Source organism: Lepidochelys kempii, chromosome 1 (genome assembly GCF_965140285.1).
Source record: "Lepidochelys kempii isolate rLepKem1 chromosome 1, rLepKem1.hap1, whole genome shotgun sequence".
NCBI lineage: Eukaryota > Metazoa > Chordata > Testudines > Cheloniidae > Lepidochelys > Lepidochelys kempii.
This window is the reverse complement of record NC_136380.1, coordinates 187120795-187136052: the sequence shown is the minus strand read 5'-3', so window position 1 is coordinate 187136052 and position 15258 is coordinate 187120795. Positions and strand designations below refer to the sequence as shown.

Below are 15258 nucleotides of genomic sequence, written 5' to 3'. Positions count from 1 at the left end.
TACTTGATTAACATTTTGCTGTGAAGCTACCAGTGGTCAAGGAGAGATTCCAATTTAATAGAAGAAACTAAGAAAAGGGAGAAAGTTTCACAGTTTATGGCTGTCTGAACAGTGTGAATCTGATGGTGTATTAAAGAACACCTTTTGTGACATGCCAGTCTCTCGTCTGTGTACTGAAGCAATATAGCATTGTCTATTGGCGGAATCTGACCTTACATCCCAGAAGACTGTTGAAATCACAGTTTCTATGGAAATTGCTGCAAGGAGAAACCGAAGGGTTGAATGGATGTGCAAAAGGACATAAGAAAACTGTGGAATTTCCAAGCAAAATGTCAAGTTTTCAGGAATGTTACCAAAGTGGATCTTTCAGAAGTGAAGTGCTGGTGTAAAGATGTCAGATGCCAGCAATGTGTTAAAAAGAGCTATGTAGAATATGTCTGTAACCAGAAGAAATGACTGCTAGAAAGACTGGTATTGGAAAATGAGGAAGGGGGGCGGGGAAATGGCTAACGAGGGTTAGTACACCCTGGGACTCAGAAAATAAATGAGCTTGTATATAGTAATTAATGTTCACATGACTTTGGGTGACTCCATTACTGAAAGGATAGCCATTTCAGATAGAGTTGCAGTATATTTTTGTATGATATGGTGTATCATAGCATGACATTCTTCCACCTAAGTTTATCAGAATTGTGCTGGGGACAGGCACAGGGGAACTAATTAGTGTTCAGTATGGGGGACTGGAGCAAGCAAGGTAGAATTCCATTGCTTAAATTGCCACTGTTTGTAATGAATAGTGAGAAACCATACGTGCTGGGCTGGGCTTGAAAAGGTCCTGCTAATTGTTCAGAAACTCATATAATGATGAAAAGTGAAACAAGCCTAACTGCAATGTGGCAGAAACATAGTTCTGATTTAGAGTTACCAGGCATCCGGTTTTCGACCAGAACGCCCAGTTGAAAAGGGATTCTGGCGGCTCCAGTCAGCACTGCTAACTGGGTCACTAAAAGTCCAGTCAGTGGGGCTAAAGCAGGCTCCCTGCCTGCCCTGGCTCTGCACAGCTCATGGAAGTAGCTGGCATGTCTGTCTCTTAGGCTCAGGGGTAGCCACAGGGGCTCTGTGTGCTGCCCCCAACCCAAGAGCCAACTCCACAACTGCTATTGGTCGGGAACTGCAACCAATGGGAGCTACGGGGGGCAGTGCCTGCGGGTGTGGGCAGCGCGCAGAGGCCCCTGGCCGCCCTTGCGCATAGGAGCTGGACATGCCAGCAGCTTCTGGGAACCGCCTGAAATTAGCACCACCCAGCCAGAGACCGCATCCCGAACCCCCTCCAACACCCCAACCCCCTGCCCCAGCTAAGAACCCCCTCTCACACCCTAACTCCCTCCCAGAGTCTGCACCCCCACACCCCCTCCTGCACCCCAACCCCCTGCCCCAGCCCTGAGCCCCCTTCCGCACTCTGAACCCCTCATTTCCAGCCCCATCCCGGGGCCTGCACCCCCTGTCCCAGCCTGGTGAAAGTGAGTGAGGGTGGGGGAGAGCGGGCAATGGAGGGAGGGGGGATGGAGTAAGCAGGGGCGGAGCCTTGGAGAAGGGGAAGGGCCTCAGTGAAGGGGTGAGGCGGGGGCAGTGCAAGGGTGTTTGATTTTGTGCGATTAGAAAGTTGGCAACCCTATTCTGTTTTTAAGAACGGGACAAAATCAAAGTCATCACTGAAAAGTTAACTATTAAGCCAGGCAGCTAGCTTAAAAGTTGCAAGGGGAAGATAATACCATAGACTGTCAGACCAAAGGTCTAAGCAGATATGGAACATTACCTAAAGCAGGAGTATTGTCATCTGTCATGCATAATGAATTAGCATTTCTTGTCTAGTGAAAAAGGATGGCACCATCCACATATGTGGATGTTTCAAAGTGACTATAAATCCAGTGCTGCATCCAGAACAATAACACTTCCTTGTATTGAAAATCTCTTTCCTTCCTTAGTCGAGAGTCAAAGGTTTATTTAAACTGACTTATGCCAAGCTTACTTGAAAATACTTGTGAAGGAAAAAAAATTCAGGAGTGACTAACACCAGTGACGCATAAGGGGTTGTACTGATCCCAATGTTTATCATCAGAGAGAACATCAACAACAGCCTTGTTCCAAGGGGCTATGGATCTGGGGTGAAATCTTGGTCTCACAAAGTCAGTGGGAGCTTTGCTATTTATTTCAATGGGGCCACACAGATTTTGAGTGGATTGTCAGGAGTACAGTGAATGGAAAGTGACTGGAAAAAAGCTGATGTCAGTCAACATAGCTCCATTTACTTAAATGGAACTACACTAATTTACACTAGATGGGGTCTGGCCCTGAATGAAAAATTCCACTCCATTTCCTTCTGTGTGCCTGCACAGAGGCAACAGAGCTCTGAGAAATAGCATACTTAAGGAGAAATTCTATTCAAAGTACAAAGAATTTTAAACTCTGGGGCAGAGACTTTTTGTTTTATGTATATGTACAGTGCTTAGCACAACGGGCCACAATCCTTAATGTAGGATTCTAGGCACTATTACGATAATTAATTAAATAATCATAAGACCATGTAATTAATTAATCACAGGATAAAAACAAGCATACATGTGGAAAGTACATTTTTTAAATCCCTATAATTCAACCGACTCTAAAGGATTTCTAATGGACCATCAAAAGACACACCTGCTGCCTAGAGATTATCTCCCAGCCTAATTTCACATTCCTACCACCTTAACTGAGGCACTAGAGCTGTTCAGATAAATATTACAAAACATTTTTCATCATGGCAAATGTGTATTTTTTTTCATACTGAAAACTGACTGAACTATTTTTGTTCAAACTTTTTTTTTTTAAAAAGAGTCCTCTTGCCAAGAAAAAAGGTAGAACGTTTCCGTCTGAAAGACAAACAAACATAGGTGGAGTTTATAAGCAATTAGAAAATGCCCTATAGAATGGAAGTGCTAATGCAATCCTAACTATTGGTATTGCAATGCACTCTGCCTATACTACAGTGTACAGTCCAGTACTGTCCCAAGTTTTGGACCTGATGTGGCATAGGAAAATCAGAATACTTTATGTCTGAAGATCCAGACTAGGACAAAATTGAAGGCCACTCCCTCTCTGATGTGGTTCATCAACATCTACAGAATCAAAGTCTTAATAAAAAAAATCTAGCCTTTATGATTATGAATAAAAACTTCCAAGTGTCAACAAAGTGCAAATTGAAACTGTGCTGACTCGGCTGCAAACAGTAAATTGGTACAGTGCAAGGTGCTGAGCACCCATCCAGCAGAGCACTTAAGCCCACACTTAACTTCAAACATATAAGTGGTCCCACTGACTATATCATCCTCTTCAGCTGTCACAGAACGTTCAAGAGCCTTAGGTACTAAATGTGTGAATGGGGCACTTTTTTTTTTTTTTTGGCTAGAACTCTTCACTTACATCTTCAGTGTTAGCAAATGATCTTCTGTCATCTTCTGCTTCCACACCAGTAATGAGTCCACTCAGAAGTCTTTTTCTATACTATATCATCTTGTAATGAAAACCCAGAACCCCACAACGCAGATATCATGCAGTGAGAGCTAGAAGACCTCCTGATCATCTGAAATGATAGTTGCTAGTCACAATGCCATGTTTTGGGTCAGAATTCACAGGATTTTAGTACGGTAATCTACACTCATTTTCTAGTTTATAAATTTTGTTAATTAAGGGGAGAAATATGTGTTGGGTTGGTATTTTGTGTGGCTTGGTATAGCATAAGGTGTGCAATTTAATGGGCAGATTTTCAAAGTTGTGCACGTAGCAAATGCAAGCACACTTAATTTTGTGTGCACAATTATCACAACTGTGAATGTAACATGAATAATTAAGCATACAAGCCGCTAGTTGGGTGCATAGTAGGTCCGTTGCACATGCTGCTGAATTGCAGCAATTGCACACCCACATTAAATGTGCCTGATTGTTTGCAGACCTTTTTTGAAAATCAAACCAGTGTCTACCTTAAAATCTACCTTCAGTTGGTGGCAGCCAACTTACATCTGTCTCTGTGTATGGGAAGATTGCTGAATGAAATAAGAGCTTTCTTACGGATGTGCAGCTGGCATGTTACTGAATTTTATTTGTTTCAGAGTCTACTTAAGTTTGGGAGTTAGGACATTTCAATTACACACATACACACCATACAACATTGTGTGTGTGCGCTCCTCTGTTCTAGTCATACACACACCATGCTGTTTGCGTGCTCCTCTGTTCTAGCTCTGTTCACACATACACAATGCTGTGCCCCTCCATGGTGTGTAGGCAGGCACAGTGCTCCTTGATTCCTGTTATATACACATGCATTCTGTGCTCCTCAGTTCTATTTTCATGCATGCATTCTCTGCCCCTTAGATCTAGTCTGTCGCACACACACAGCCTCTCTCCTCAGCTTGCTCTTCTCTGTCTCTCACCCACTGTCTCGCTCCCTACCACTAGACACTAGATTGCTCAGTGGTGAACTCTTTTTTGCTCCTGGACAGCTTCAATGGACAGCCATGTGATTTAGAAACTCCAGTTACCACAGGAGCCTGCAGTACGGGGGGGGGGTAAAAGGAGGAGGAGTGGAAAAAAAAGAGCTTTCCTTCTGTTTGGGCTCAGTCTGTGGAACTATAGCTTGCTAAGCAGAGGTTTCCAATCTCATCTGAGATTGATCTGGAGGTCACTGGGGGAGTGGAAACCTGGGACCTAAAAGTACCTTTCCTGTCGTCCCCAACACAGTGGTAGCTTCCATTCAGAAGTCTCTCCGATTCACACACTGGGAGGCTGCTGAGCCCCGCAGATAACGGTGAAGGGAATACTTAGGTGCCAGTTGATTCGTACCAGGAGGGCTCTTTATTTTTCTTTGTGGTTTCAGTTTTTTCTCCCCCCGTCTGTCTTTTCTGCATGGAAAGACAAGGACGATGGATGGATTCTTGGTAGGATGGATCGTTCTGCTGTGGGTAACAGGTAAGGGTTTGCCTACCACAAAGATGAATAACTTTTTGGATTCCATGGGGTGCCGCTTGTGTCTTTGCCTGGAGCCTGTGTGTGAAAGTCCTTGGCGACGCGGTGCAGTGGTGGGGGGAGGATTACATCTTGTGATGGTGTGAGTGAGAGACATGCAGAGAAATGCAGGGTGAATGTGTGTTTGTCTCAGTTAGCAAAGTCTGGTGTGTTGTTTATCAGGGTCATGAAAGTTAGAGGCAGGAATGCATTGTTAGGTCACAGCAGTGCTGCTCCCTGCCAGCATTCCCTCTTTTACATATTCCGTCCTACCCCTAGCCTTCTCCCTCCCAATTTCAACATGGAATTCAAATGCAGTTGGGCTTTGGGTGTAGGGTGTTGGAGAATCAATCAGAAAAACGGGGGTGATCACCTCCCGCTGGGAGGAAGGAGAAACCTGGGGGAGTCCTCACTGATATTTTTGCAGTGGTTTGTATTCTTTGGCCAAAATCCAAGGTTTGAGAAGTCCCTTGGGGGCCTACAGGAGGACAGGTAGAGGTGAGAGTGATCTGGCAATATCTATGGGGAGAAGGCTTCTGATATCCTGAAACCCCATTGCATGCCCCCAAAAGGTAGTGTTCACAGAGATTTGGGGCTTAAGGGTTAGACAGTGGTCCTGACACTGAAATGGTGCATGGCTAATGGGTCAGGGTGGCAGCTCTCTGCCTTCCAGGTGAGTGGGCCAGGGAGGTATTGCTCTCTTTCTGCTTCTTCCTGGCTAGGGGGCATCAGTTGCTCCCCACTTCCTCCTTCCCCTCAGGTTGGTATTGCTTCTGCTGCATCCCTCTCCCTCCTCACTTTGAGCTGAGAGAATCAGAGGGAGATTGCTCCCTACCAGACAGTGTCAGATTGAGAAATTCCCTCTGAGGTTCCCTGTCTGATAACTTTGGGTCTGATGTGTCTAGCTGGGACCAGAGCGACATTCAGGCACTTCTGTCCTAGGGTGCTGAGGATGGTGCCACTGCGGATGACTGTTAACTGGGGTGAGCAGGAATTGGGGGGTTTGGTGGCGAAGGATCGCCTCAATGGGTTGGTGTGTGGGAGTGTGAAAGGGAGGTACTGGGCCTTGGGGAGGAGACAGTGTGAACCCAGAGGAACAGATTGTCCTTGGCTGGTTCCCAGCAGACATGCCCACACGAGGGCCAGGAACAATTGTAAGAACTTTGGCAGCACACACCAGTCCAAAAGGGTGTGAAGGAGACAAGGCTGCATCCACCCTCTGCACTGGTTCACAGAGGGGGCCAGGCCTGGTGTAGGGAGCACCCAAAGATGGGGCAGCCTGCATGCTTCCCCAGTGAACTGGGGAGGGACTATGACTGCACAAGCCCTCTCCCAACTTCACATGGGATGGGTGGCTCTTGCTTGTCCTCCTCAGGGCAGTGCTCAGCTGGCACAGTCTAGCCTACATAGAGCCACTGGGAAACAGAACCTGACAGCAGTGGGGGAGCGGGCTCGAGAAGGGGCAGGGGAATGGGCAAGGGGAGAAACAGACAACAAAGAACAGACTGAAAATGGGGCTAGGAGCGAAGGCAAGTCAGGGAAGAAAAGGAGAAGGGAGAAACAGCAGGATGAGACTAACCAAATAGTCACATAATAAGCAATGAAGGAATAGCAGCCCCTTGTCAGTCACAGGGCGGCGGTGCTGCCTCTCAAGGAGCCAGTGCAGGCAAAGGCAACTGCAGGAGCAGTAGGGAAAGGCCACCGTTGCCTGACCTAATCAGGGAAACTGAAGTAAAAAGAAAGAAAAGAAAATGAGGTCAGAGAGAGAGGAGTCACATTTTTTTAATTTAAAATGCTTCTAGGTGGTATCTGGTTTTCCAAAGTTTTCCCATGAAAGGGCCCTCAGATTTCCCACTCCTACCCAGATTCAGGATTCAGACAGCAAAATCAGCTTCACCTTACAGCACCTCTCTCTCCCGCACCCACCTATCTTCCTTCCCTTCCCCCTCCTTTTTCATTCTGAGTCACTTCAGTACCAGTGCTTCCTACAGCTCCCTACCACCTCTCCATTGCATCAGTTGGGGCTCAGGCAGCTTCCAATCCTCCTCCTCCTCCTCTCTGGCTGCTGCCGTAGTTTAACATTTCAATAAGTGGGTTTAGAGCTCCTGCACTTCCAAAATTACCACTACACTAGTGCCTGTCTGCTTACAGTGGGCTACTTATATCTGGCCCTGCACCATGCCCTGTCTAAAGGAGCCCCGACCTGGTAGTTAACAACATGGTATTAAATTTCCTCCCTTCTAAAAGAGCTTCCTATCTGGGCACGATCTGCAGGCTAACACCATGGAATAGATACATTTCCCCTTTCTAAAGGATCTGCAGATCAGGATATTCCACCTGCTACCGTAAGAGTTTGCTGATATTTCTTCCTTCTCAAGGAGCTCCAGATCAGGACATTCCCAAGGATCTAACACTGGGCAATTGACAAGTAAGACTGGTATTGACTGCAGTTTGGAGCAAGTAAGACTGGTATGAAACAAGAGTTACTACTGCAGTAAGAGCCTTCCCAGCTTGTCTGGTGCTTGATTTTCAGGATGTTACTGATTGGCACTGACTGCCAGTAGACAAAGGCCTTAAAACAGGCAACAGGTTAGCAGTTGCTGAGTGTGCCGATAGATATGAGGGCATCCTTTGTTGCTGAGCTGGACTCTGTGAATGAGTTCAATATCAGCTTTCTTCTCTCCTGCCGTCCATCCACTGTCTCCCAGTGCTTGTTCAGGTCCTCTGTGTCTCCTCTCAGTGGGAAGAAAGCAAAGGGATGTGTGTGAGAGTGTGTGGGGGAGAGAGACTGACTGCAGGCTTTAGTTCTCCCCACTGGCCAAGCCGAGGAATTAAAGGTCTGTATCAAGGTAAGGAATTCCAATTCAGCCAAATCAGCAAATTCATTCTCTGGAAAAAGAGAGTGGGAGTGGGGGAAGGAGAGAGAAGGGTAAAAGAAAGAGGGGGTGAGACAGAGAGGAAGCAGAGAGACAAACATAAGAGAGAAACAGATTCTCGCCCCCTCTACTCCCCGCCTCCTTCCTGTAGGTGGGCTGAGAAATTTCAAATCAGTACTCACAGTTCCTTTCCTCCCAGCAGCTAATTCCTCTCTGTCCTTTGTTTGCCTTTCATTTTCGGCCCCTGCATTTATCTTTTGTTTGGTTCTGTGCATTGTGATTTCTTACTGCAATTTCAAAAAATCCTGTGTCAATTCCAGTGGGTTTGGTTGGCTTTTTCCTGCCCCCCAAGTGCCTGACAGCTGGTGTTTTAGTGACAGCATTAAAAGAATAAAGGGCTGTTTCTTGTTTATTCTTTGACTGAAGGTGGTAGTGAGGATATTCTCCCCACATTCTGGAAGGACAAGTACAATTTGTTGAACACGTGTGAGCTCATTAGCTGGCTTTACTCTCCCTGCTTCTCCAACCCCAGCTGGGTGGGTGTGCTAGGGCTCCTTGAGGGTGGGCAGGGGCCAAAGGAGGCAGTGCTGGATTGGCCCCAAGGGAACTGCTCTAGCTGCTGTAAGTTAGAGCAGCACTCTAGCCAGCTTTGCCCCCAATCAGCTGTGCCAAGCATGAGCTAGGTGCAGCTGGGTACTGACCTGTGTGCGTTTTATTACCTATTATTCCCAACAGGTTGCGCGTGAGTAGTGCTAGCAGTGGTGGAAGTACTAATGCACTCAAGAACTCAGTCAGAGTAGCAGTCACGGATGGCCCATTCAGTTCTAGGGCTCCTGGTTGGGACTGACATTTATTGGCAATTCTGAAAGTGGTTTCTGTGCTGTAGGGTTGCCAACAGTGTATTTCAAAAATAAGGGACTATTTTCTTAGCACCCTCGCATCTCCTTCTTCCCGATATTATTAGTATTATTATTATTAATAACAATAATTAATGATAAGCACCACTCACCTACATTCACCAAAGGTATTTCTTGCTCCTTTTTGCAGCACTCAGCAACTCCCAATCCTGCTGCACAGAGAAGAAAAAATAAAGGGCATCCCTTGTAATAAGGGACTGTTGGCAACCCTACTGTGATGGTGAGCTGAGACCACATAGCAGATGCCATGAAACTACTATAAGATAGTAGCGACTTTCAGTCAGTAATGGGATGGGTGGTATTTGATCCAGTGAGTAGAACTGTATTAATGTTTTACTTGAACGTATACCCATGGGTTTGAGGAATATAACAAAGAGGCAACAGTGTGAAGTTGTTAGGAGTGAATGTCACGTGATCTGGAGAGTTTAATGAGATGGGTGGGTTATTGATGAGAGGGTGACCTCTGATGGATCCCTGACTCTTGTAAAAGGCCTGGGGTAATCCTGAACATTGCAGGGATTGTTCAAACTCGTGCTGCAGTGCAGCCCACCAGTGAAGTCAGGAGCATGGAGCATCCATGGAGCCACATCAGAGTGAATGGGAAAGATCAAGGAAAAAGCCAGTGTCTACTGCCATTTGTTAGGTTGAAGAATCAAGATTAGATTCTAGGCCAAATGTTTTCATAGTGGGGTTCCATGGCCTGGGACTCATGGTTTACACAGTTTGTGCCTTCTTCTTCCCACTTTTCTTTCTTTTTCTTCTGAGTTTAGTGGTGATTTGTCTGTGGCTCTCGCTTTGTCCATGGAATAGGTACAGCAGCAGTACATGCTTCCCCACACTACTCCACCAATGTACCTCAGATCTGGCCTGGAGGATCACCTCTAGAGCTAAAAGTATTGTTCAGTCTCTATGGCCTATTCAAACTTTGGTCTCTTGCTAACTAACAAGGTTGACACTTATTGCCCATGGTAAGAACACCAGTCCACTGGGCGTGGACTGAGGCCACAGTTCATTTCCCATAAGTCACTTACCAGCATTCAATCAGATAGTAATGACTTTTGGAAGGTACTTAATTGCACTGGATTCAAACCAGCAACAAGAGGTGAAAGTCTCTATATAACATTCCAAATCCCTTTAGTTATGTACTCACTGGCTCTCATCTTCTTTACTCATGGAATTTTAAGGCCAGAAGGGACCATCGAGCTCATCTAGTCTGACCTCCTGCACATTGCAGGCCATAGAAACTCACCCACTCACTCACCTGTAATACATCCCTAGCCTTTGGCTGAGTTACTGAAAGCCTCAAGTCAGGATTTAAAGATGTCAATTACAGAGAATTCACCATTTACACTAGTTCAAACCAGTAAGTGACCCATGCCCCAGGCTACAGAGGAAGGTGAAAAAAAACCCAGGGTCTTTGTCAAGCTGACCTGGGAAAAAATTCTTCCTAACCCCAAATATGGCGGTCAGTTACCAGATACCGGGGAAAAAATTCTCTATAGTAACTCAGAGCCCTCCCCATCTAGTGTCTCATCTACAGCCATTGAAGATATTTGCTAATAGCAGTTGCAGGCCATATGCCATTGTAAGTAATCTCATTATACTATCTCCTCCATTAACCCTATCAAGCTCAGTCTTGAAACAAGTTAAGTTTTTTACCCCCATTGCTCCCCTTGCAAGGCTGTTCTAGAACTTCGTTCTTCTGATGATTAGAAACTGTTATCTAATTTCAAATCTAAAGTTATTGATGGCCATTTGTTCTTGTGCCAACATTGGCCCTTACCTTAAATAACTCCTCTTCCTCCCTGGTGTTTATCCCTCTGATGTATTTATAGAGAGCTATTATATCTCCCCCCAGCCTTCGTTCTGTTAGGCTAAATAAGCCAAGCACCTTAAGTCTTCTCTCATAAGGTAAGTTTTCCATTCCTCTGAACATCCTAGTAGCTCTTCTCTGTACCAGTTCGAATTCATCTTCCTTAAACACGGGATACCAAAATTGCACACATTATTCCAGATGAGGTCTCACCAGTGCCTTGTATAACAGTAATAATGCTCCCCTATTTCTACTGGAAATATATCCTAATGCACCTTAGGCTTACATTAGCCTTTTTCATGGCTCATAGTCATTCTGTGATCAACCAATCCACCAAGGTCTTTCTTGTTGTCTGTTGCTTCAAAATGAATTGTCCCCTACTTATAGCAAAAATTCTTGTTGTTGGTCCCTAAATGCATGATCTTGCACTTTGCACTATTAAATTTCATCCCATTTCTATTACTCGAATTTTCAAGATTGTTCAAATCTTCTTGCATGATATTCTGGTCCTCCTCTGTGTTGGCAATACCTCCCAACTTTACGCTATCTGCAAATTTTATTTGCTCACTCCCACTTTTTGTGCCAAGGTCAGTAATGACAATGTTAAATAAAATTGGTCCCAAGACCGATCTTTGAGGAACTCCACTAGTAACCTCCCTTCCGCCTGACAGTTCGCCTTTCAGCATGACCCATTGTCGTCTCCCCTTCAACCAGTTCCTTAACCACCTGTTGAGTCTCATATTCATCTGCATCTTCTCCAATGTAACTAATATTTCCCATGTGGAGCTGTATCAAATGCTTTATTAAGATTCAGGTTATCTTCTCAAAGAAAGAGCTCAGGTTGTCTGGCACTATCTGCCTTTTGTAACACCATGTTGTGTATGATCCCAATTAATGTTTACCTCTATGTCCTTCACCACTTTCTCTTTCAAAATTTGTTCTAAGACCTTGCATACAGTTGAGATCAAACTAGCAGGCCTATAATTTCCTAGTTCACTTTTTTCCTCTTTCTTAAATGTAGTTACTATATTTGCAAAGCTCCAGTCATAGGGTATGACAGATGCCTTAAAAATCCTTGCTGTTGAGCTTGCAATTTAATGTGCCAATTCCTTTAATATTGTTGGATGCAGATTATCCGGGCCCCGATTTGGTCCCATTAAGCAGTTTGAGTTTGGCTTCCACCTTAGATGTGGTAGTTTGTACTTCCATATCCTTTTTCCCATTAACCACCCTGCCACTGTCCATAAGCTCCTCCTTACCATTATTACAAATGGAGGCAAAGTATTTGTTTAGGTGTTAGGTCACACCAAGATTGCCTTTAATGTCCACGCCATCCTCAGTGCTTAGCGTCCTACTTCCTCTTTCCTTGTTTTCTTTTTATTTCTGTCTAAAGAACCATTTACTATTGGTTTGAATTTTCTTTGCAAGGTCCAACTCCGCTTGGCTTTTGGCAATTCTCACATTTTCCCTACACTTTCTGACCTCCAAAAGGTAGCTTTCCTTGCTGATCCCTCCCTTCTTCCATTCCTTGTAGGCTTTCTCATAACCTCTTTGAGATGCTTGTTTTATCCAGTTTGGTCTGCATTTCTTCCCTACAAATTCCCCCTTTGCTTGGGAATGCAGGCTCCAGATGGTTTCTGCAATTTTGACTTAAAATAATTCCAAGCCTCTGCCACCTTTGCATTCAGATCCTTAAGTGCTTCAGTCCAGTCCACTTCCCTAATTAATTCCCTTAATTTTGTAAAGTTTGCCCTTTGAAATCAAGGACCCTAGTTGTAGACTTATTTTTGTTTATCCTTCTATTTAGTTTAAACTGAATTAACTCATGCTCATTCAGACGAAGGCTACCCTTTACAACCTTTTTTCTACGAGGTCCTCGCTACTTACTAACACCAAATCTAAAATGACATCACCTTTTTGTTGGTTTGGTGACTATTTGATGAAGAAATCTGATGACTTTAACATACAGGAATGCTGGGGCCTTACCATTATTAGTAGCAGTTGTCCTCCAGTCTGTACTGGGAAATTAAAGTCTCCCATAATCACACAATCCCCAGTAGTATTTATTTCATTAAAAATATTAAAGAGGTCTCTATCTATATCCAAATCAGATCCATAGGATTTGTAGCAGACCCCAAGCACTATCCTAGTGGAGCCTCTGTTTCCTGTCTTCCCCAAAGTGATTTTGACCAAACAGATTCCATTGTATTCATTCCATCACATCCTCTGTTGTTCCTTTCTCCATTGTTGTTTCCTCTCTTAATTGATTTTCCTCATGCTCAATATTAGAATCTGAAATGGAGATTACTTGAGCGTCTCCCCCAAATTACTAGTTTAAAGCTCTTTTAATCAGTGGTGCCAACCTCCTGGAAGTCTGTTTCCCCCCCTACTCACGCAGAGTCCATCCCATGAGAAACAGTCCTCTGTCCTTGAATGTCTCCCAGTGGTCGGACATCCCATAGCCTTCCTTATAGCACCATTGCCTGAGTCAGTTGTTGATCATCGTAAACTTTCATATACTCCACTTTCCTTCTCTCAGAACCCAGGTTCCTGGGCCTCCTGATTTAAATTTTTACAGAGATTTTCCTAAGCCATTTTCCAGGGACTCCTGATTTCATACATACATAATCATCTTTCTCTCATATGCACAAAGTTATGTAAAACCGAGGAATGCTGGTTCTGTGGTTTCATAGCATTAGCCATACTAATCAGACAATTGGTGGTGTGGGCCCTATAAGTACCTAGACAGACCTCTGTGCATGGTCACCTGGTGACCTTAAGAATAAAGTTCATTTTATTCTTTCATCAGTTTGGACTAATCGCCTCTCTTACAATAAATGACTGCTAAACGGACACAGCCAGGACCTTCTTAAATTCTACTGATGTATTTGATTCAGTCATTGCTTGCAAATGTAAGTGCCTCAGCTTACCTTTACATTATGTAATCACTTCCTGTAAATTTTCTTTAGTCACTACAAAAGTGATTGGTATCTCTTGTGTCTATTGCAGATTGCATAGTACAGGAGTGAGTACATGCAGTACATAATTTAGAACCCTAGAGGGAGCTTAGAAAGGAATCAGCAGGAAAAGAGGAATACTGTACAGTATTGCAAGCCCCAAACATAGAAAAATTCAGTCCCTCTCTAGACACAATCAGTTGCTCATGACTAAACCTTTCATCATTTTTAAAACCTCCATCATGTTTCTTTTTCTTCTTCTCTCTAAACAGTCCAGGTTTCTGTATTTCACCTTCATATACACATGAACTGCTTTCTGTCCTCATGATTCTTTCAAATTCAGCCACATTTCTTGGAGGTGAGGAAACTTAAACTGCTAGCTGCATCTGGATTATTGCTGCACCATTGATGCAGCCACCATCATGTTTTCACTGTGTTTTAATGGAACCTAGCAATCAGATATCTTTTTTTAGATGGCTACTGTTGAAGCAGAAGCAGTGTAATGAGTGAACAGTTTCAGATTTTTTAGCAAAAGAAATAACAGGTTTATAATTTCCCAGTTCCACACTGTGTGTGTGTGTGTGTGTGTGTGTGTGTGTGTGTGTGTGTGTATTAGGGCTTAACTAGAAGTAGGATTTCCATTGCTCCAGCTTCTCATCTCATGTCACTGCATCTTAAAGAATATCAAAAAGCAAGTGGATAAGAGAAGAGTTGAGATGTTGCATGGAAGATGCCAAGTTGCTCATCATATGCTTCCCATATACTGTCTGATGGAAACAGAACCCCTATACTGTATTGTCCCACACATTCCCACTCTTTTTCCCCTATGTGGATCTTCAGAAGGGAGTGCAGGTGGCTGATCAGATGAGTTTGCTAAAGCTCTGCTAATCATTTATTAAAGCAGTCCCTGGCTTGCCCAAGCCGTTAATCTCATTAACAGGAAAGTGGGCTGTGCAGGGAAGGGACTTTACCAAGTAGAATTCACTGAAAGTAACTGTTTGCTAAGCAAATACTTAGTTCACAAGGGAAAGATTTAAATACCCACCATGTTTGCAGAGTCACTGTTTTATCAGCTGAGCTGCAGCAAGATGATGGGTCATCTGGTCAGCTAATTTCACACACTGTGTTGGGTGCAGATAGTGTGGAGTTATGCATATTATTTCCTACGCAGTTTTGTTACAAAGCACGGGGATGGGGGAAGGTATTGAGAATGGAAAATGGTGCCTTTACTCAGTAGGTGACAGGTTCAAATCCAGCCCAAGGCAGAAGTAGTTGCTATTTGTTACCAGTTTTCATGGGTTTTGGTATCCAAGTGAAATAAGTTGCGAGTCTCCAGCCCAGTTCTTAGTGGACAAGTATCTCTATCCCCCCAAACTGGCACTAATAGGCTTCTTTGTTGCAATCTCTTCACAATCCAGTGACTGAATTGGTTCTGTACACTGTGCCTTCCTAACTTCTTCAAAAAGAAAAGGCAGAACATTTGTCCAAGACTCTCCATTCCCCAGTCCCTTTGCTTCTGCTCCAAATTCTGAGATCTCTGCTTATTTTCTGCTTCTAACCCTTCAAACTGCCTCCTGCGGCTACATCCCTTCACACCTACCATGTCCCTGGCTGACTCTTCTTTATTTTTAACTGGTCTTTCCTCTGCTTTCATTGTC

General features: G+C 44.2%; 1 protein-coding gene across 11 annotated transcripts in view; it reads left to right on the top strand.

The window, feature by feature from the left end:
• The first annotated feature begins 4627 nt into the window (after positions 1-4627).
• ILDR2 (immunoglobulin like domain containing receptor 2) overlaps positions 4628-15258 on the top strand; it is a 48647-nt gene continuing 38016 nt past the window's right edge. For 4 of the 11 annotated variants that reach the window (XM_073304700.2, XM_073304676.2, XM_078847998.1 and 1 more), the window contains exon 1: positions 4629-5001. In XM_073304700.2, the coding sequence (XP_073160801.1) occupies positions 4956-5001 (46 nt within the window). In that variant the 5' untranslated portion in view covers positions 4629-4955. Of the gene's footprint in view, positions 5002-15258 lie in introns of all 11 variants that reach the window. The other 7 variants (XM_073304691.2, XM_073304683.2, XM_073304667.2 and 4 more) reach the window with 2 other exon arrangements.